The sequence below is a fragment of the Copidosoma floridanum genome, unplaced genomic scaffold (assembly GCF_036245765.1).
Source record: "Copidosoma floridanum isolate Cflo_tuat_1 unplaced genomic scaffold, Cflo_Japanese_pri ptg000022l, whole genome shotgun sequence".
In the NCBI taxonomy this organism is placed as follows: Eukaryota; Metazoa; Arthropoda; class Insecta; order Hymenoptera; family Encyrtidae; genus Copidosoma; species Copidosoma floridanum.
The window spans coordinates 4274906-4296608 of record NW_028321899.1 but is presented as its reverse complement, the minus strand read 5'-3'; the positions used below and the strand labels follow the sequence as shown (position 1 = coordinate 4296608).

Genomic DNA, 21703 nt, shown 5'->3' with positions numbered 1-21703 from the left:
TCATTGCTTTTGCCTCGACTGCCTTATTTGAGATTTTATTTCAACTTTCTCCTTTACTCATGACAAATTTTTTAAGGTAACATAACAAAAATATGTTGCCTGTCAATTGCCAAACGTAGAAACACTGCAGAATGTTTCTGTCTTTATTCATAACTGCTTATTCTATAGCTTTTTTCAAACGTCTTAGGGAAAAGTATTTTGTGAGCTTTTAAATTGCCCCCTCGCAGCAACGCCTAATCAATAAAATCAGAAACTAAAAACTTAAAAACAATGATAATATGTGGCAAGCGCAATTGTAAGCGTAATTCTATTCTATAACTTTCTCTAAGAACTCTTAAATATAAGTAGCAGTATGATTTTTAAAATATATTTCTAGTCTACTAATCTTAGTTGACACAAAAAATTAGAAATAAATCAAGTGTTTACATAAATAATTCCATTCTACTTGTGAACATATACAAAATTTAATTCTTTCGTAGATTTATTTATGATATAAAAAACTTATGATTTTTGAGACATATAGGTATGGATGATTTTAACTGAAAGATTTATGAACTGAACCTCATGTACTGCGAAAATGGTATAGCTTAAAAAAATTAAGTACTTCAATAGCATAGTAATATTATTTACTTAATAGGCAAATACATGCCAGTGAATAGTAAAATCAACGTTATGAGGTTTAGCAATGAGAAAATAACGCTTGTAGAGATATATTGTGACGTGACGAGTCACCGTCACAGTCAGAATACCGGTTTTGTGATAGCAGACAGGAGGAGAGGCGGTACAGTGCGCACTACCCCTACCTTATCCCAAACCCATTTATAGGCATCCATCCCTACTATGGGCAACACAACCGATTCCCGACTGTGGGTAACACCTGGTGTGTGTGTGTGTGTGTGTGTGTGTAACAACGCAACACACACCTGTGTAAGTGGCTGAGGTGCCAAGGCAGCACGGATCAGCGGGCCGGGAGGAGAGACACTCTCACTCTTGTCTGCTCGCCGTAGAGTCGTACTTTTATATACGTCGGTTGCGTTTTGCGTAAGCGAGTGAGGCGAGCTCCGTATCAGGCGACAACAGGAGACGCAGCCACGGCTACCTGTTGCTGACCCGACCGGTTGCAGGCGTATACACGCAGCTTCTGCTGGGACTCGTGCCATCCGAGTGCTGACGCCTGCCAGACGGATCTCCCAGTGCCCGTGGTCAAGTTGCGGCGTACCTCGCCATAGGAGTGTTAACGGTAGGCCTGTTTCCCTTAATCCTGTCCCTACCGTGAAAGCACTGTGCCGAACAGCAACTGTTGGACCCACAGGGCCGAGTTGTTAGTTGATAGGTCTTGTCGGGTGTCTGGACGTTGACATTCTTTTGTACGTCATGCATAGTCATTGTCAGAATAAACACATTATCTTTATATATAAATAGATGTGTTTTCCTTAATTGTATGTGTTTGAATGCCAGCTATCCACCTCTCCTAATGGCCCTTAAGAATAATTGTTAATAAATATTAGATGTACCATGTCTTGCTGCTGACGTCTAGGCGAGCAAGGCACGACACATCACTACATATATATATATATATTAGTTATACAGATAATAACGTTTTTTTCTATAGCGACTAGCATATACCAATACAATCATTTCCCATTATTATTATAAAAAAGAAGAATAAGAAAACGAGACTGAGCTAATACGCACAACTTAGAGTTATAGATGTGCTTAATATGCAAGTAAGCACTCATGGTATTGTAATATAAACAAATATTTGTTGACACCTTTAATCTTATTAATATTATTTCTACTGGCAGTACCTATGAGAAGATCATTTTATCAATGACATGACAGCTGGTCTAAGAAAAGAGATATTTTATTTGATTTTGGGTGATTAGTTCTATCAAGGAGGTTCAATATACATCATTGACAATGGTTAACAACTCTAATTTAGTTTTCCATTCATTGTATGAATTATAAAAAATAAATGTATCTGTTTCATCCCATTTCAGCCACCTAGTTGATAAGATATTTCAAAATAAAAACTGAATAACTTAACACGGGCTGACATGAAAAAATTTTGTAACCTACAAATACGAAAAAAAAAATACAATTCGATACATCAAACACTGAGGATTCATATAATCCTCTGATTCTTATATGTGTCCACACTAATTAAAGAGAAAATCATGATTTTTTAAAAATAGTAATAAGAATTTTTTATAGATTTATTTAAGATTGATGCATTTATGCTTTAGAAATTAACAGTATTACGTTCTGTCGGTAATGTCATGAGATTTCCACACCCCTGACCTCACGTCGCCACCCTGATAAAAGACTGTATCTAATATGCTGAATAAAAGTGTTAGTGCATCTGTAGTCATTTAAGTTAAGGTCTCCTCTAGTGGCTTCTGACATTCAATTTACAGATGCACTATGTAAAGTTAATGAGGAGGTGCTAATACGTTTTGATGTTCGATCGAAAACAGTCATTGATCATACTATCTTTCTTGCTTATGGTTTTTGATAAAAATTGTATCAAAGATACACAAGCCAGTTTGGATTAGTAACAGGGATACTGGCACTGTTTTGATAACTATCAAAGAGATGCACGTTGTAGCGTATAAGTTTTGATCAAATTTTTCTCAGAAGAAGCAGTTGATATCTTAGAGAAAATAAGAATATGTGAGCCAAGCCTAACTACGCAAAAGTTAGAATATCTTGATTATTTCGTCATGCAAAAAAAAAGTAACATAGTATAGTAAGAGTAACAGATCACAAGTGAAGTAGACACCTAATTTGTGCATTTTGTTTAATCTGTGTGCTTCTTTTTTGATGCAGTCTACAATTGAGTTCAATGAGTGAGCAGATTACTGAAGGGATCTAGATAGGAATAAGACGGATAATTTTCTAACTGCTGAGCAAAAGCTTACGAAAGATATATCAGATGTCTGAATCGTATTTTCTCATATCTGAGAATATTAGCCTTAGAACAAAAGGAATACAACAACTCTCAAGATAGAGGTAGATTTACTCTACTAAAATCCCACGAGAAAGGTTCACATGAATGTAGACAAAATGACTTTTTTAAAGACAGCATGAACCTTAGTATTTAACCTTAGTTTAAGAGCTACGTTTTTAAATTCATAGTAAATAGCTTTTTATTATAATCGAAGGATTACATATAAGTCAGACTTATTTTGAGTAAGATAAATCATGAAAAAAAAATGATGAATACTATCAGAAAAATGTAATGCATGATAAATGCTAAGTATTTTTAGAGCACATAAACATAACTAAAATTACATAATACAAACAAAGAAAAACCAAATTTCTTACTTGCATTGTTTGGTATTTAAATCCTTCTCCTGCGATAGATATTGAAAACAAATATCTGTAATTTTATTCAATTCATTAGCAAGCTCTATACTATCGCAACCGAATCGTTCTTTAACAGCAACAATTTCGAACTCAAGATATAATATAGACTCTATCCATCGACCTATTGGAATAACAAAACAAAGGTACTTTGAAAACAAATTTTTAAATTTATGACAGAATGAATTCAAATTTTATGAAATAGATTTTTTTAGACGTTCATAGTTATTCTTTAATAAGCATACAGTTTGACGTCTTAAATTGATCGTTAACAAAGATAAAATATGTTAATAATCTGTCTAAGTAGGAATATTTTATACCCTACGTTGTCTCAAGTATTTACATCTGCATTAATGCCCATGTGTACTACGAGCTCTTTCTTAATAACGATCACAAGTGCCAAATCTTAACTAATTTAGAAGTGATAAAAATAAATTGTCTAAAAATGGTCTCTGCTAGAATATATAAATACTTTTCCAGGAGTTTTTTTCATACATTTATCTTACAATTTTTCTAAAAAAAATCTTGTGTATACTAAGATTTCTAATAAATCAGAAAAAAAATTGGAGTAAAAAACTAAACGTACGAATATTAATTAATCTGTGTACAACTTCAATTCCTTCTACAATTAAATTACAGTAACTCTGAGTGTTTTATGTCAAGTTCTGCACTACTTTTTGTCTTTTACATATTTATTTTTCAAATGACTTATTAATAAAAATTGTTTCAATTAAAAAAAAACCACTACAAGAATCTCTAATGCCACAGTTAGATGACATGATTGGTTAACCATCGTAAAACAACCTGTTCTGGTTGAAGAAGGTGCCTTAGAAAAACAATTTTAGATATGAAGAGGCATCCTTATTCGTTTATTTATTTAAAAACATTAAATATGTTGTAAGCCTAGCAAAAATAATTACATTAATCAATATATCAGTGATATCTACTAAACAAGATGAAATAATATAAGTCAAAATCTGAACCAATCTTAACATCAACCAAAAGTCATCAAATATTCAACTATAAATAAGGGTTAGCGCTCGAAGCAGGCAAGAGGACAATCTATACTACTGTATGTACACTCAGAAAATAATCACGAAAATTTTTACCATAAAAGCAACAGTAATCCTGTGATATATTGTTATGACGTGGATTTTTACGCAGTGGTACATAAGTTTTCACTGTAGTTTACGGTTATTTATATATAAACTGTAAAATTTGTCCTAATTCTCTATAATTTCTACTGTACGGAAACAGTAAAGTTTCTTCTGAAACAGCATATAGCTATGGGCTATAGAGTCACGTAAGCTGAAGGAAAGAGCCGACCAGTTATCTGCTGTAGTGGGCTATAACCTATACGAGAGAACGACAGACGTAATATGTGTAATACAGAAATCAGTACACGTATACATGTAAATATGTGTATCTTTTATGAATAGCTAGAAGTAAAAGAGGACTGCATCGTAATTACAACAATACGTAGAAAAGCAATTGTATTCATGCAAATACCAGCTCAGGTTTACAATTTATAGGTTAAGCAACGCTGCAGTAGACAACTGGTCGATGGTCAGCCTTGCCCTTTAACTTACGTGACCCTGCAGACAATAGCTATGTACTTTTTTAGGGGGAATTTTACTGTTGTCGTATGAAATAAACATTATGGTGAATGTGGAATGAATTTTACAGTTAGTACTAAAATTACTGTAAACTACGCTAAAAATTCATGTACCTCTACGGTAAAAGTTTGTGTAACGACAAAATTTCACAGGATTACCGTTGCTTTTACATTACAAGTTTCTGTAATTTTTTTCTGCGTATATGTAAGATGTTTTACTTCAAGAAGGTCACAACTGTAACCAAAATTTGAAGAGGCTGAAAAAAACATGCAACTAGTCAAAGTTAAATGTACACTGTGATGAACTGTACATAATAATCTCCAGATTGATTAAAGTAGATAATAAAGTCTGTAGACACAATGTAGCTGATGCTAATCTTGGTATGTGGCTGTGTGAATTTTGATGATTTATTTCGAGTAAAGAATGATAAATGATAATATCTAAGTACACGTACTAGCGGCTATTGCGTAATTATTGTACAGTTAAAAAAAGGGAGATTATAATGCTGAATGAAATTTATTATTTTTTATAATCATCCATGAATTTTTGCACAAAGAAAACTTGAATTTTTTTAAATTTACCTAATATTTATTATGAAAATATGAAGATGTTATTAAATCCGGTGTTTTGGTATTTGATGAAGCTGGTCTTTCGAAATTAATAATTACAATATACCAAATAATCACAAAAAATCATCTATTTTTTAATTTTTTTATAATTACCTTAGGTAGAATTTACATATTAATAGTAATTTATTACAAATCTTCGTTAACTATCTGTCATTTTAAACACATGTAGGATAAGTAAATCGGCGAAAGTTTTTCGTCTCAAGACTACTTAACTTATAATCAAATAATTTTAAAATTATGGTTTTTTAAGATCGCAATGAAGTACACACGTATTTCACCTTAAAAAAATATTCCGCTCATATATTGTCCTCTAATCTAGATATAATTTTAAGTTGTTTCTGTGACACTTGTATTATAATCATTATTAAATTCAAGCAGTCTTCAGAAGTTCAGTGCTCTGCATTGTATCTTTGTATTTTTCTACGAATAGCAACAGGATTTTCATTTTTTTCCTGTTGACGCAGATCTCTAGTGCGATGACGAAAATTATAAATAACTTTTAGTATTACCTCAGTTTTTTTTTTTCTTTCCTATTACACATTTATTGCAACTAATCAAGGTAAAGACCTGAAAAATTAAATTATAAGATTTAAAAAAAATTAAAATTTGTATGAGAAAGATATTTTTATTGAAACTAATTTAAAAATTTCGGAAAAACTTTCTGATAAGTAGTCTAAATTAGTCCACTTCAATTTGTTTTATGGGAGCCCGATTAGAAAGCTTATGAGGGCTTTATGTAAGGCCTCCATTGATTACCCAGTTACCTATGTAGATCGAACCAGGGCAAATACATAGAGGTAGATGGCTGAGTGTGATGACGGATTATGTAGGGCCAACAATAGCATCCAAATTAACAGTGAATATATAAATAACAGGGTTAGAAAAATAAACAGAGATTCGGAAATAACATTTAACTGTTATTATAAATAATTATTTATGCCAGCGACGTATATAAGTCAAAATCGTGATAGCATTCACGAGCATTGTTTATTCGCAAGTCACCCTCATTATTAAATGCTCCCACTTCATTGATTATTCCACGTTTTAAAATTCTGTTTTCACGAACTCTTTTTAAATTTAACAACAATGAAAGCTCTACTTTATGATCGATAATAAATTATTAAAATAATTTAACTTAAGAAATACTTTGTACATAATAATTTATACAATTAGTAATCACTGCTCTACTTTTTTGACACACACATGCAATTTGTAATACACACAGTTACACAGCTGCTCTCAATATATATATATATATATATATATATATATATATATATATATATATATATATATATATATACATCCACTCTCGAATCTCTCGACGCGTACAAAGAAAAGCTAGGTAGATAACTTTCTTCATCCCCAGTAAGCGCCCACACAAAGCCCTATTACCATCCTAGCTTGGTACCACCTAGGCAACTCACATAGGCACCAGCTAACTAGCTTGGGAGCTCTGCTAACTTTCCGATCGGGAGATTTATTTGGTATGCTTTCTTTTAACCGTCTGACATTAAGCGCTCGATTGACCAATTCTCTTTTAGTCCACAAAACTCAAGCTTATTCTCCAAAAACAACGTAGGCCTTGATTCACGAAGCATAAAATTCCATTTCAGAACATCAATATGAATAGCTTCACTAAGGTAGAGCTGGAAAATAGATTTATATTTTATAAAAATTTTATTAATTTGTCAAGTTCTCTACGTAACTACTAAAATATGTAAGATATTCTCATTCACTTGTTCAGAAAAACTAATGTAAGAAGTTGAGATATTTAAAGGTTTGTTTGTAATAATAATTTTTGCTTAAATGATAAGTATCTGGTGAAAAATCTTCTGAAAATATTATCTCATTGGCAGAAACAGAGCGAATTTGTCCAAATAGTATAGTGACTAGTATCATAACTTCATACTAATACACATGCACAAATTGTTTTCTTTCAATTTTTATATTTCTTAATTCGACAATCACACGAATAAACCATAATTTCTCTTTTACTTTACTATAATATTAGATGACAATTTTCTCTTTCCTGCAAAATTTTGCAACCCATTGTAAGGAAAAAGAGAGATAGAAGCATTACTTATCATCCCGTCTCTCTTTCTCTTGCCGGCCTTCCGTGACTGCAATCACCATTCTATTCTCTTCCTTATACTTATCATTCTTTTCTCTTAGTTCTTTGTAATACATATTACTTTGGAAAATAATTTGCTGTGGAGTGTAAGTTTTTCGAGTGGAACCCAATTATTAAAAATAATTCTCTATCTGAATTAAATTATATTTCTTAATCGTTGCAGTTATATTATTTTATCATCAATCGTATTCATACTCATTTTATTATTCAGTCTTATATAAATCTAAATTTTCGGATTTACTTCTGAATACCGTCCATGCTTGAAACTTGATATACCTATAGATCTACATATAACCCAGAATATAAACGGTATTAGGGAGTAAAGCCAAATTTTGAAATTATTTTTTAAAAACTTTGTTAAAAAAAAGGCTGTAAGTAATAAAAATAATAATATGTTTGATGATGGTAATAATGCTAGTAGAAAAAAAGTTCGCTGTACACTTTTATTGTTAATACTATTATTATGTGAGTTAGACCTCTATGGTTTGTTCGAGTTACAGCTGGGGGTTCAACATTACTTAGATCTACATTTCTATCAAAATTGTTCAAATGTTGTTATAATAAATAATAATTTTATTGCTCTTCCTACTGGATACAGAATTCTGAAATATTAACTCCACCTGATGTTTTTGGCAAATTATCTTCCTGCCACTGCATATGATTAGAAAGCTGTGGATCACGTTGGTTTTCATAACTAGATTTTTGAAGAAATAATCTCTTAACAATTCTTATGTTTCTTTTTTGGTTCTTTTTAGATGTTGGCTTAACAAAAAACCTAGTTGGTTAATAAGAAACACTTCCTACCTCAAGCGTTTTTCGGTACCTTTGAACGTTTAGTATCCTTGGTAGGAAAAATGTGCAAAGTGTGTAGTACAATACCAACACATTTAAATTAATAATTATTTTACTTTGTCACTTACTAGCAACAGCATGACCTCCAACATCTGTATCAGTATCTGAATCCTTATAAGTATCAATATTTTTTTCAATTTTATCATTCGCATCATGGTTAAGTCTTTTGCTCATTAAACTATACTTTTGAAAATCGTCCAATCCATTTCTCTTTTTGCATGAACTGCATGCTTTAATCTTCAAAAATATTGGGTGTTTGATCAGATTTATCAGAAGAATCTAGAAATAAAGTTGATTAAGTTTTAATGACTTCAATTTTTTTTTTATAAAGAATAAAATTTTGAGGAATTCATATTATCCATGGTAATAACCACACTTTAAACCATAAAATGTGGTACTAACAATTTTTATAACACATATTTGTTACAGTTTTCTAGATTTAACTGACCTTTTTCACTACTAACTGGAATGCATTGTCAACATAGAACGACTAGTAAATATTGAACAACCGGTATAGGGTAAGTGGTTGGCTCCCTAACTTAATTTGAATTACTATTAGAACCCTCAAAACTATATTGACACACTGGAACAATGTAACTTATAATATTATCAAGCATTAATCTGTTTCAATGCTGAACCACTTTTTATTTAACTATTTCCAATTCACTTTGCTGTGGATTCTACGAAAAATAAGTATTTTAAATGAGTATTTTTTAGTCACAGTTTATATACTTTATAGAAAATAAAAAGTTAATACTCACACTTAATTCTGTGTTTTTTCCACCATAAGCATCTGAGCCCTAACTCAATTCTGTTAACGTAACTTTTGGAGTTTTAATTTTTTTTCTGTTTTTTTTTCGTATTGTTCATAGTAAAATTGACTGATCATCAAGAACTGATGGTTTGTCAAGTTATTAAAACCATCTAAAATATTTATTGTTTAGTTTTTAGAGAAGCTACAAATCAACCAGAAGTAACATCTCTTTATGTGAACCTTATTGTTCAAACATGTACAATCATCGAGATCAACGAAAAAACTTACCTAATCCCTGCATCGAATATGCTATCTTACTACAAATCAATATAATTTTAATGATGCTCCGATTGAATTTTAACTTTATTTTGTGACAAAGATATTTCGACCGGAAAATAGCCGTCCCAACACCTTATCGCAAAACTCACTTGTACGCTACCTTTTTCGTCCCTACCCACTGGATACCTCTCCTTTAGGGAGTCTGCCACAGGTGTCGAGCTCAGGAACGCCAAATACTCTTGAACGGAACCTACAAAGAGAAAAACAATGAGGCACTAACTAAAAATTGACACACTGGAAACTTACACGTTTTGAGTGCATTGACGGTATTGATTCACCTTCTACAGGCTCTCAAAAATCTCACTCCCTCTTTCATTCATATAAATATGTGCATTAATACACGGTGCATTCAAAACCAGTATGCCTGTGTTGATGTATACGAGTCCCGGTCGTCCTCAATCTGAGATCCACACCTACCTCACATACACATACACACGCCCAGACACACCATGTCATGTCCACCACGTATGGGCCATCACCATCATGCGTGTCACTACACGAACATCTTGCTAACACTCACTTACGCCTTTCTCATTCACTGTATCCCCAAATGTACCCACACACTCGCTTACTCGGATCACCCGAGTACCGCTATCCCCGTACTTAAATTTAGTGTACTATGCACATTACACCTACCTTTCCAATATCCTCACAATCACACTACGCTAGCGGGAGCTTATCCCAGTCTTGGTGATGGCTCGGTTACACAGCTGGCTTCCAGTAATTTTCTTCTCAGCAGTTGTCTTATCATCTAGCTGGCTCGTCCATCCTTATACTCTGATCTCTTCCTATGCGTTCTCTCTCTCTCTCTCTCTCTCTCTCTGCTGCCCGATGCAATACTGTGTACAGCATGCAGTAAGTTTGCATAGGTGTGCGTGACCCTCCGTGTTATTTGAAACCTCCAACACTCCGAAAAACCAGAAAATAGTTGAAGGTTCCAAAAATAAGTCACTGATGCGACAACCCAACTCTTGATTCGTTCGAGACGCATCGCGAAGGTCTCTACGTACCCTTCTCCCTGTAACACACGAATATCGTCCCATCATACTTTACAAATATTTAACTTCTTTTAGCGTCTGCTATCCTTCTCTCTCCTCTTGGCTTGTAGTCAAGGGCACCGAGAACACACATTTAATAATGTGTCATTAAGAAACATACAGCATGTATGTTACAGGACTCGGTAGCCACTGATGACTAGCCAAACAATATAGGTATATAGTGGCGTAATAGCTTTAGCTACCACGTCACAATTTATTTTAATTATGTTAAATAAATTATGTAGATTACAGTTAGTCCAAGTGCATCGTTAAAAGCTTTTGACATAGTAGAATTAGTTTTTTGGCCAAAAAAATTCTGACATTTCTACTTGTTAAATTTTGTGTTAATTCGTTACCATACATTAAAACTACTAACCCATTTTTTTCGAGCTAGTCAGAATTTTTGGGATACCGATATGATTTTGAGCTGATTCTACTATACTATTTGGCTCATTGGCTTAAAAATATACACATTACATTGAATTCATAAACGAATGTTTTCAAATATTTTAAGCATATATCAGTTATCTTGAGCGTTCTAACGTTTAATTTTACGATTGCATAATTTATTGAATAAGAACAAAAAAGCAGTTCTGTTGCAGTAGAACAGTTAAAAGATTAAATGAATAAGTTGCAGTACACATAGAAGAATCTATTTGGTAATCAGCACTGTACGGTAGTTATTAATTATCCAGCTGGTGTTGAAAGAATATTGATACAGATAGATTCTCATGATTCCAATCTATTATCAAAAATCGATGGAAATTAAAAATAACATTGAACCTACTCAAAAATTTTTTGTGATAAGGTAGCGAACAAAAATACAAACTAATAATAATACTTTGTAAAGTCCAGATTTGAGACTATAATAAAGTGTAACGAGTGTTATTATTTGTTATTATTTCTTGTTTTGTTTTCGTCATGAGTGTCTGTAGAAACATCGAAAAAAGGAGTAACTAGAACGAATTCTGATGGTTAATAACCACTATTTTATACTAGACTTTTAAGGTTCGTCAAAAACTAATAGCTATTAATAATTGTTGCTAATATATCATTTTTATTGTTTTCTATTTAATATCAGATTGAGAAAAGTACTTTAAAATATTAATCTTTACGGGTATGGTTGTAGTGGTGTTTTAATCTTCGGTTATTAAATTCTCGTTATTGATCTCGCAAACAGAAAAAATAACTAATAATAAGAATTGAAAAATTTATTTCTTACTTGTAATAGAAATTTGTGAATAATAAGTCTTAATACTCGTCTCAAATGCAAATATAAGAAACTGTTTTTATTTTTTTTATTTTCTACTAAATTTCCAAAATAATCATTACGAACTTATCAAATAAAACTATTTCTGTTTAGAAATTAATGGATAATTAACATAAATGTAAATAATGATCACAAGAAACTAAGTATACATTTTATCAATTGAATTAAAATTATACTTAATCACATTTGTTTATAAAAGAATAATCCTTCGTTAAATTATAATTTAAGTTTATAGGTAAGAGTGTATGTATGTATGTATCTTCTTATATTATATAGTTGACTGGGTAAAAAAATCCACACAACCACCTACCACCCCCCCCCAAGACCATCACTCACCTTCTACCGACTTCCAACGAAGTATAGCGAAATTCTGTCATTTTATTTCTTATTTTGACACATTACGATTTTTGTCCGAGTACCCCACAGACTTCCCCGTGCCTTCACACATTTTTTCCACACAAACCTAACCAATTTTCAAGGACGATGATATTTATATATACGTGTGGGTCGTATATGTATGTATACATGTATGTGCATACATTTAATTTATATATGTATACATTTTATTTCATTTTTAATCTCTTTAGTATCTAACTTTGATAAGACAAGAAATTTTCTTATTGCTAATTCGAATTAGATTTATTACATTTGAGTTAAATTTCAAAAACAGATGAGACAGATAAATATTATTTTATAATCAATGGATCCTAAATTTAACTGTACGTCCCACCGCTTCTAAAGGGCCTACACGTTTTAAAAAAAATCTGATGGAGACCCTACTCTCCATGGACCCCGATATGTATACGTACGTGAGCACGTTGTATACGTACGTATACATATATATGTTTACATTTTATTAACATGTGTATAACTTTTATTTATTTTTGATTCTCAGATATATATTAGTGGGGCTTAAGTTTTCTTTTTAACAATATTTTATTGAAAAATAACCTCAACAATGATATTAACGCGTTAAATTTCAAGATAAAATATTACAACATGATTGTTTTTATAATTTCAGTAACACTTTTGACAAATTAATTATTTATTATAAATTGATAGTTACACGCTTTGCACACCATTACTATCATCAAAGAATCGTATAAAGTAAAATGAGTGTTCTCCAATATTCTAAAAAAATCAATGCAACGAAAAATTATACTTTTTTTATTATTTTGTGGTGAGCATTAAAAAACAGTAGAATAAGATGTTTTTAGAAAAGGGTGTGAAAGGGGGGTGTAGATATACCTGCCAAAATAAGTATATAACATAAAAAGATTTAAATCTCATGCAATTCGATATATTATTGAGACTTTATATCTCATAAACTACCTTTGGAAAGTTTAATTCTATAACCAAATTCGTTGTTATTTAGACAAAAACTGATAAAACATAAGAAACATACATTAAAGTTATTGTACAGTGGAGGTGAGGTGAAAACAAATATAAAAATAACAATTATCTAAGAAACATTCTAATTTTTTGATGAACGGGGTGAAGGAGTAGCCTTCCTTGTCTTCCTGTTCCCCGTTTTTAATTAATCTCATAAAAAACTATAAGTCAATTTAGGGGTGTGAAAGCACTGTGAGGGTAAAAATTTCATAATGACCCTACAACAGAGTATCTTTACAAAACAAACTGAGTTTTTGTGAAAAGATGCAGGGGAGGGCTGTGGGTTACGCGAGTTACCCTATCTATAACCTTTATTTTCTCAAAATATTCTAAGTTTTTGAGGGGGTGGGGAGATTTTGGGGCCACTAAATTTATGCGGGGGGTCGTGGGGGATAGTAGGGAGCGTGGGGATTAACACAAAGTTTGTTGGGTTAAATTTACAGAGAAATAAAAAGTTTTTCTAGTATACTATTAGGGGGGGGGATTGTGGGGGGTTGTGGAGGGACCACGGGGGTGTGGGGAGATGTGTGGACAGCCCCAGCAAGATAACTATAAAATATAGGAATATATATAATAGTTGTTTATGTACACATATTCTGCACAATCCTACATTGCCCTATTATGAGATATATAAAGTAGATTGATTTGTAAAAAAATTATGATCTTTTCAAAGAGCATATTCAAACTTTGACGAAGACTACAAAGAAAAAATCAAATAGTCAAAATGTACAGACATTTATATTAAACTGCATACGTTGCCAAGTTTACCAAATTATAAAATAATTCTTTTACAAAAAATGGTCACAAGCAGACACACACAACACACGATTAACAGCAGGATGTGTCACTATGATATTTTGAAACGCAGAAATTTTGAGAAGTTTTGATTTATGCGTATACTCTAAAGAATTATCAGATACCTTTGGTAAAGAAATGTTTTAAAGTCCATTCTTTTATATTATTGATCAGATAGTACGTCCATTATTTTTTCCTCTAGTAATCTTTAACTAGAGTACTGGGTACATTAAAACTACTTAACAAAAAATGGAAAACTTAATATGTTTTGATATAATGGATACAGACTCACATATTAAATTACTGAGATTCCTGTCTATTATGACATGGGGGAAGATTGACTCTACTATTTTATATAAATTTTTGTATTATTATTAAATACATCCAATTTAATCATTTAAAATATAATCAAAAAAGTTTGAACACTGATTTTCATCAAGGATTATTAGAGGCATTTACAAATAGAGCATCTAATATTTCTCAAAATTTTAAACAAAGAAAAAAACTGTAAATCTCTTTATACAGCTCTTTAAGTCCATGAAAGTCTAAAATATATGCAGAAGCACTATCAGGATTTAATAACTGTGATGAGAAAATGTGGTGGATCAGAATCATTTATTATAGTTACATGTTATCATAAATGGAAAAAAAAATTAAAGTAAATTTCATCTAAAGGCTATTCGCTGTGAGAGTGAACACGGCCAGCACCTTCGTCTATTTTATTCTATAACAGAAATACGCTGATTTTTCAGATTTTTTTTTATTAAAATACTCCTCAAATTTTTTTTCAAATTTTTTAATATTTTATTATGTAGACATTTTTTAGCTAATATCTAAATAACACTTTTTATATATTTTTTTTCGTTCTTTCGAGTTGCAATATTTTAAAAATTATTTTTGGGCAGGATCATACTCCAAATCAGAAAAAACCGTTTTTACGAGACTTTTTTTCGTTTCTTCGGTACACAATCTCAAAACCAACGGCAAAAACATATGTGTTATCATTTTTGTCATTTTTTAAATATTGTCAAATCCCACCACCTTAATATTTAATTTTGTGTTAAATAATGCTTTAAAATCAAAGTAAGAAGTAAAAAAAATATATTTCTGGAATATTACTTGAAAAATACTCGTCCAACAGATCTTAGAATATGGAAACTGTTCTACAAATTCTTTTTCTTTTGTAGCTGCAAAGGACTGGATAGAGTTTTTTTCAGATACAAAAAACTTTATTTAAGGCGCTTTACTTGTTTAAATTCACGACTCCTTGTAGCACAATTGTCTGAGGGGTTCCGCATTGTGTTCCTGTATACTTGTTTCCCAGTGCTGGGCCTTACATTGTACAAAGTTTATTATAATTACTATGATTATAATTATTGTATTATATAATTATAATTAATATTATTGTTCAAAATAAGGAAAGAAAAGGCACTAATACATCCAAAAAAAAATACCGACTTGGGAGTAAAAAATGATATTGGTTTAAGTAGAAGGAATAAGAATTAAGGAAATGTAAAGAAAGAATACAAGGAATATACTAAGAAGGTCTCCACATTTCCACCAAGGAATTTCTCATGTACTTCGATTTCCTGATTACGAATTTAAAGGGTGGAAAGTCAAAATCCTGGAGAAAAAAGTTATTAACAGTTTTTGTTAATAATCGAAAAATTGTTTAAATGTGCAAATAAAAAATTTTATGGTCCTTTTTTACAATTGTCATTTGCATGTCACACATTTATTTGACAATTTTTTGGAACTCTCAAGGGCTTACTTAACCACATTACTTCAATGTTATTCAATAGTTTTACTATTTTAAATGCATTGATTTAATATAACGTGCTCCCAATTGTCTACATTTTTATTGTTTAAAATTTTTTACTTCAGTAGTCCAGGCAACGGTAACAGTAAACAACATTTTATAACAGTGTGTGGTTGAGAAATGCTCTTCACTCATGTGCAACCAGCCATAATCGACCGAGTTTTTTCATTTTTTTCTTCATTAAACTTAGTGATTTTAAACAATTTGGGATTGTGTGAGATTACAATCACTAGGGGTTTTTTTTTCAGGTTTTTTCAAGCAAATTTTTATTAAAAGTTTTCCATGCATTACATTTATACAGTTTTGTGACTTTTCAAATGACCTCTTATTAAAAAAAATAATTTTTTCAATTATTTAAAAATAACTTTGATAATCTCTTAATATATTTTGAATATTTGCCATTTCAGTTTTTACATTGACTAATCAATGCTGAAATCACTTGAAGCAAAATCTCAACAGAATGTTAGCTCAGATCAAAATCATCAATTCAGCTAGTGAAGTCAAAACCGTTTGTGAGCAGTTCAATAAAGATAATATTAAAATTGGGTTTAAACACTGCGATAAGTGTAGAAGACTTTTTTTTTGTACACGAAAACCTAAGCGGAAATAGAATCTGCAACCAGTGATGGAAGTCAGTCAATAAACACTTAGTCAAGCTTAAAAATGGCCAGTTCTTGAAGCTTAGGAAGTATTTTTGAGGTAGCAGTAAGAAAACTAAAAAAAAAAAAATCCACCATAGAGTTGATCCTTCAAAGAGCTCTTATTTCTCATAAAACATGTTGCATGTGTAGAAATAAAAACAACATAACGCTTGTACCATTAACTGCAAGACTGAAGTGTTTTAAAAAAATAGAAATTTTTATGAAAATTCAATTTGTGAACATTTAATTAATAAACAATTTTTGTATAATGACTTGAAACTAATACAGGTCCACAATAATACTAGTTTTTTAACTGGAGATGAAATATGTTTATTTTTAAAGAAATTTTTCACATGAAGCTTAAAAAACATTTTTAGATAGAATAAAATTATCAGTGCTTATACAAAAATAAGTATTCTCTTTTACTAGTCTTTCGACTGATCAATTGCAAAAAGTTAGAAACTTATTAGTTTTCATGAGAATATCAGCTTCCAGAGATGTCATGCAGGCTCTAGTTATTTGCTTATTTAAATTATGAATTGCATCATCAAACAATTTTATTTCATCTCTTTTAAAAATAGAAGACGAAGTAAAAGTTTCCGATTTATGTGAGTCACTAATTAATTCAACGTAATTATAACGTATTGAATTGAACAGCTAAACAATAAATACTATAGATTTTATCTTTATACAGTTTGTATTCAGTCACACGGTCTGTTGTCTACTAATGACCGTAAAATATCCCTGGTGGGCTTATTTTGAATCAAAATGACTGATGTCTCTTTGCTTAATACATAGGCTAAATGCCTCAATTGACGACCTTGTCGGACATGAAATAAAGTGAGGGACTGTTGTCTTTTCACTAGTTATGTAGGCTGATTGCCGAAAATGCAAGCCGATGCATGTGCACTTGTATCAACAAAAGCGTTCGCAGAGTTGTTTGTGCTTATACGTTAGAAAAACAAGGAGAACTCATGTGTCCCAGTCTATTTTTATATACGACGTTATTGTAGCACACACCACGTCGCCAAGTAAAATGCTTTTCTACGAATCCGATTAAATTACATATAATTTTATTGCACAATTCAACTTTCAATCGCTGACTGTAAAACACATTGTACTAGTCAATCGCTGCACGACATTAACCGGGATTAGCACCATTCACACGTTTACAATCACAAATGGCTCTCGCACTTAGGGGAAATTTGATGCACTATTAACAATAGCTTAGGTTTGCACGATTTACTTATCAAACGTGCCTTGATTATGAACTTCAAAGAGATACCGAAATTCTCGTGATTGAATGCCTGTACGTGTTGTCTGAACATGTTGAATCTAATGAGAAACGGGACGCACTAATACTTGGACACTAGTATATAATGCTCATAAAGTTAGTACTTACATAAAATTAACGAATAAATCTGAAGATAAGCTGGTAAATTCCTTAACAGTTGAACAAAAAATGTGCACGGCACACAAAACAAACGAAAATCGACAAGGATCAGCTAGGTATGCTCGCACACTTCTCTTGCTTGGATTTGATCAATGTTTAATTTTTAATTATGTTATTAAAACAATTCAAAACATGTATTCTCTTAAATACAGTCCATTTAGATTACTTCACAGATTTTGATATTAATTGTATTACTGATGAAAAACTTACATCTATCACTGACTGTTGTAACTGCTGCTTTGGAGTTTCCTAATGCTTCGTGCAGTAATTCCCATCGATTATTTATACTACACGAATGAGTTCGTGGCCTATAAGTGGTTGCGGTTTCTGCCTTCTCTGCTATGGCCAGAACTACTTTCGGTGGGCCTCATTCATTGTACCTCGATCCTTAGCGTAGTCTGATGTTATTGATACTCTCGAACTACACCCGAGTTGCGTCAGCCTACACGTTATGCTTTACGTGTATAAGGTACTCACGAGTCACGGGAGTCGAAAGTAGACTAAAACTTTAGAGGACAGATGACAGACGTAAAAAGAGAAATTTTTCCTCTTGATGGTAAGTTTTTATAGCGTCAGAGCGAGTAAAAGAGGCCTTTGGTTGAATTAGGTCAACCAATGAGCGATATTCTTGCAGACTGCGTTGACAGTTGCACAATGACGTAACATGTTATGATTTCATATATTAGGACATAACAATACAACAGTACCAATCGCATTTTTTCTGACAAGTGCGATTGAGTTTTTTGGGGTTAGTGATGATGAAGGCTCGCATCAGCGATATAAGAACGCCAAATACAAGTTCAATTGTGACAGTAAGTTGACAAATTTGAAAATTAATCCTTTTGGAGATTATGCAATCAATTTTAACTATAATGAAATAGTGTGTTTATTAAAAATTTAAAAATATGTGTTATTAGAAGTGGACAATCACTGCGCTAGTAAATTATTCATTCACCCATACAGTAAAATGTATTCGTTCATAAATATAATACGATTTCAATACATACGTGCATTCTTACAAGGAGGCTGGCTGTACCATATGACAGCATATTGTTGAACATTTACCTTAAAGCTATTATGCACACGCATATAAATGACGTATGAGCTCCTCTTGTCACATGAGCTTGCTTTATATTCACAATACGTCTTATCTGAATTTGACGGACGGATAGCTTTTAGTTACAATATAATTCATATCAATTTGGAATATAACAATAACACAGGCACACAATTCGACGCCTGAGAGGAAGACTATTCCAGACCAAAGGTTTCACGAAGACTATTCCAGCGCTATGTACTCCAAGCAAAATAAGCCCAACTCACTGCTTTAATGAATAGAATTCCATCACACTACACTGTGACGAAAATAATCCCTCCACGCTACGTTGCGACGAAGAGAATCCCTCTACGCTACGCCGTGACGTAGAAAATCCCAGTGCTCTGTACTGCAACGAAGAGAATTCCTCCACTCTACGTTGCGACGAAGAGAATCCCAGTGCTTTGTACTGTGACGAAGAAAATCCCACCCCACTATTTTGTGACGAAGAGAATCCCTTGACGCTATGCTGCGAAGAAGAAAGTCCCAGTGGTCTGTACTGCGACGAAAAAAATTCCTTTGCAGTACGTTGCCACGAAGAGAATCCCTCTATGCTATTCTGCAACGAAGACAATTCCAGTGCTCTGTACTGCAAAGAAGAGAATTCCTCTGCTCAACGTTGTGACGAAGAAAATCCCAGTGCTTTGTACTGTGACGAAGAAAATCCCACCCCACTATTTTGTGACGAAAACAGTTCCTCCACATTACATTGCGACGAAAATAATCCTTGTGCTCTACGTTGCAACAAAAACAATTCCAGTGCTCTGTACTGCAACGAAAAGAATCCCCTACGCTGCCTTGCAATGAAAAAAATTTCTCCGTGGTTAGTTGTGACAAAGATAATCCTAGCGCTCTGCCGTAAGAAGAAAATAATGCCCTTACGCTACGTTGTCATACATAGAATCCTAGTACTCTGGGTTGTATTAAGAGAAACGCTGAGTTTTTCTTAATTAATTAGTAAAAAAATTATTAAGTTGTGCGAGCAGGTAAGTTCAGATGCCAAGATCTTTTATACCACGTGGCTCTGATGATTAACATCTTTTGTTCATTAATTGATAAATAAATGAACAAATAAATAAGTTAATTGTCAGTTGGAGGGCAGAAAACAAGGTTTTTACAATTTTTAAGGCATTTCACTGAAAAAATATGGACCCTGCCTTTGTCTGGTAGACAGGAACGTAAAATAAATATGTTTAATTAAAAACAAGTTTTTCTTGGTAGCTTTTCTGTACAATTGTGTATGAATAAACGAACGAATGTATGGTAAGTAATCGGAAACCTAGGTGAGTCAAAACATATTCACTCTGTAGGCCTGAGATGTATTTTTTCTCTTTAAAAATCCAAACCTAGATGAACGAGTAGCGGGTAAACGAGCAAGACTTGAAAACACAAGCCGAAATTCAGTAAACTTTTAGCCTGAAGATTTATTTTTGTAGAGATGGTCAACTTTTTATTGATGACTTTTCAGTGAAATTGTGAATAATTTTTTTTCAATTTCATACAAAACGTTTGTAAGAAAAAAAAATTACATTTTTCGCATTATTTGTTCAAAGAAAGAATATAACTTGCGAAGAAAAATAGTAAACACAAACAAAAACTGCTCGAAAACCGATTACACTCTTTAAATTTTGTTATCTGCAGTACTGATGCTAGGCTTACGCGAATAATATGTTATACCCTGCCGTATGCAATACGATGTCCAGGAATAGATTTTGATTTTTTCCAATCTTATTTAATATGTATATTGGTACTGTTTTTCAGACATGGGACTATTGTACAGACATTCTTTAAGTGCCAAAATGTATGTATTTGATCAATAAGTATTTTGGCTTACAATACTTCTAATATCTTCAATGTTTATAAAACTACTTTGATTTATTTATTAACAAAACAAAATGTTCCCACTCATCGTGTCCATAAGTTTATTACTTACTTTAGAGTTTGTTAATTATAAATTTACCGATCAACATAAAAGATACCTTATTTTGCTTCATATTCAAAAAAACAAAAAATTTTTTATTCAAAATTACTTGGATTTTTTTGTTTCGTTAATAGATTATAAATATCTACTACTTAAAATTTTTTTTTTTTTTTCCTTAATTGAAAAAAATTCACACAGCAACCTTATTAACCTAATAAAGCTTACTTTTACTCCACGCAACAATAAGAAAAGAAATACAAGAATTTTTCGTAATCTATACATCTTTCAGTTATTTTAAAAGTACTCAGATTCTTATATCGTTTATTATAAAGATTAAGTGCAAAAAGCATCACTACAACTTTAATTTGTATTGTGAATCATCATGGGCATCTATTTTTCTACCTTTTGCTGTGTAAAATTCTGAGGTTTAATGGGAAAATAAAACATTTATTAAATACCCATTGTCAGATTTAAGAATTTCAGATTTATAATGTAATGTTCTTTTGCTTCCTTATAAAGGAAGCTTTGTATGGGCAAAAAAAAATTTTTCCTAAAATTTTAGAGAAATGTCTTGTATGGTACAAGGAAT

General features: G+C 31.9%; 1 protein-coding gene across 3 annotated transcripts in view; it reads right to left on the bottom strand.

Annotated features, from left to right (window-relative positions):
* LOC106642958 (protein-lysine N-methyltransferase SMYD4) overlaps positions 1–21703 on the bottom strand; it is a 316248-nt gene that overhangs the window by 94962 nt on the left and 199583 nt on the right. For 2 of the 3 annotated variants that reach the window (XM_089594980.1, XM_089594981.1), the window contains exon 10: positions 3328–3490. The exons of the other annotated variant lie outside the window; for it this stretch is intronic. In XM_089594980.1, coding sequence (XP_089451106.1) covers positions 3328–3490 — 163 coding nt within the window. The remainder of the gene's footprint in view (positions 1–3327; positions 3491–21703) is intronic. 3 annotated transcript variants of the gene reach the window in all.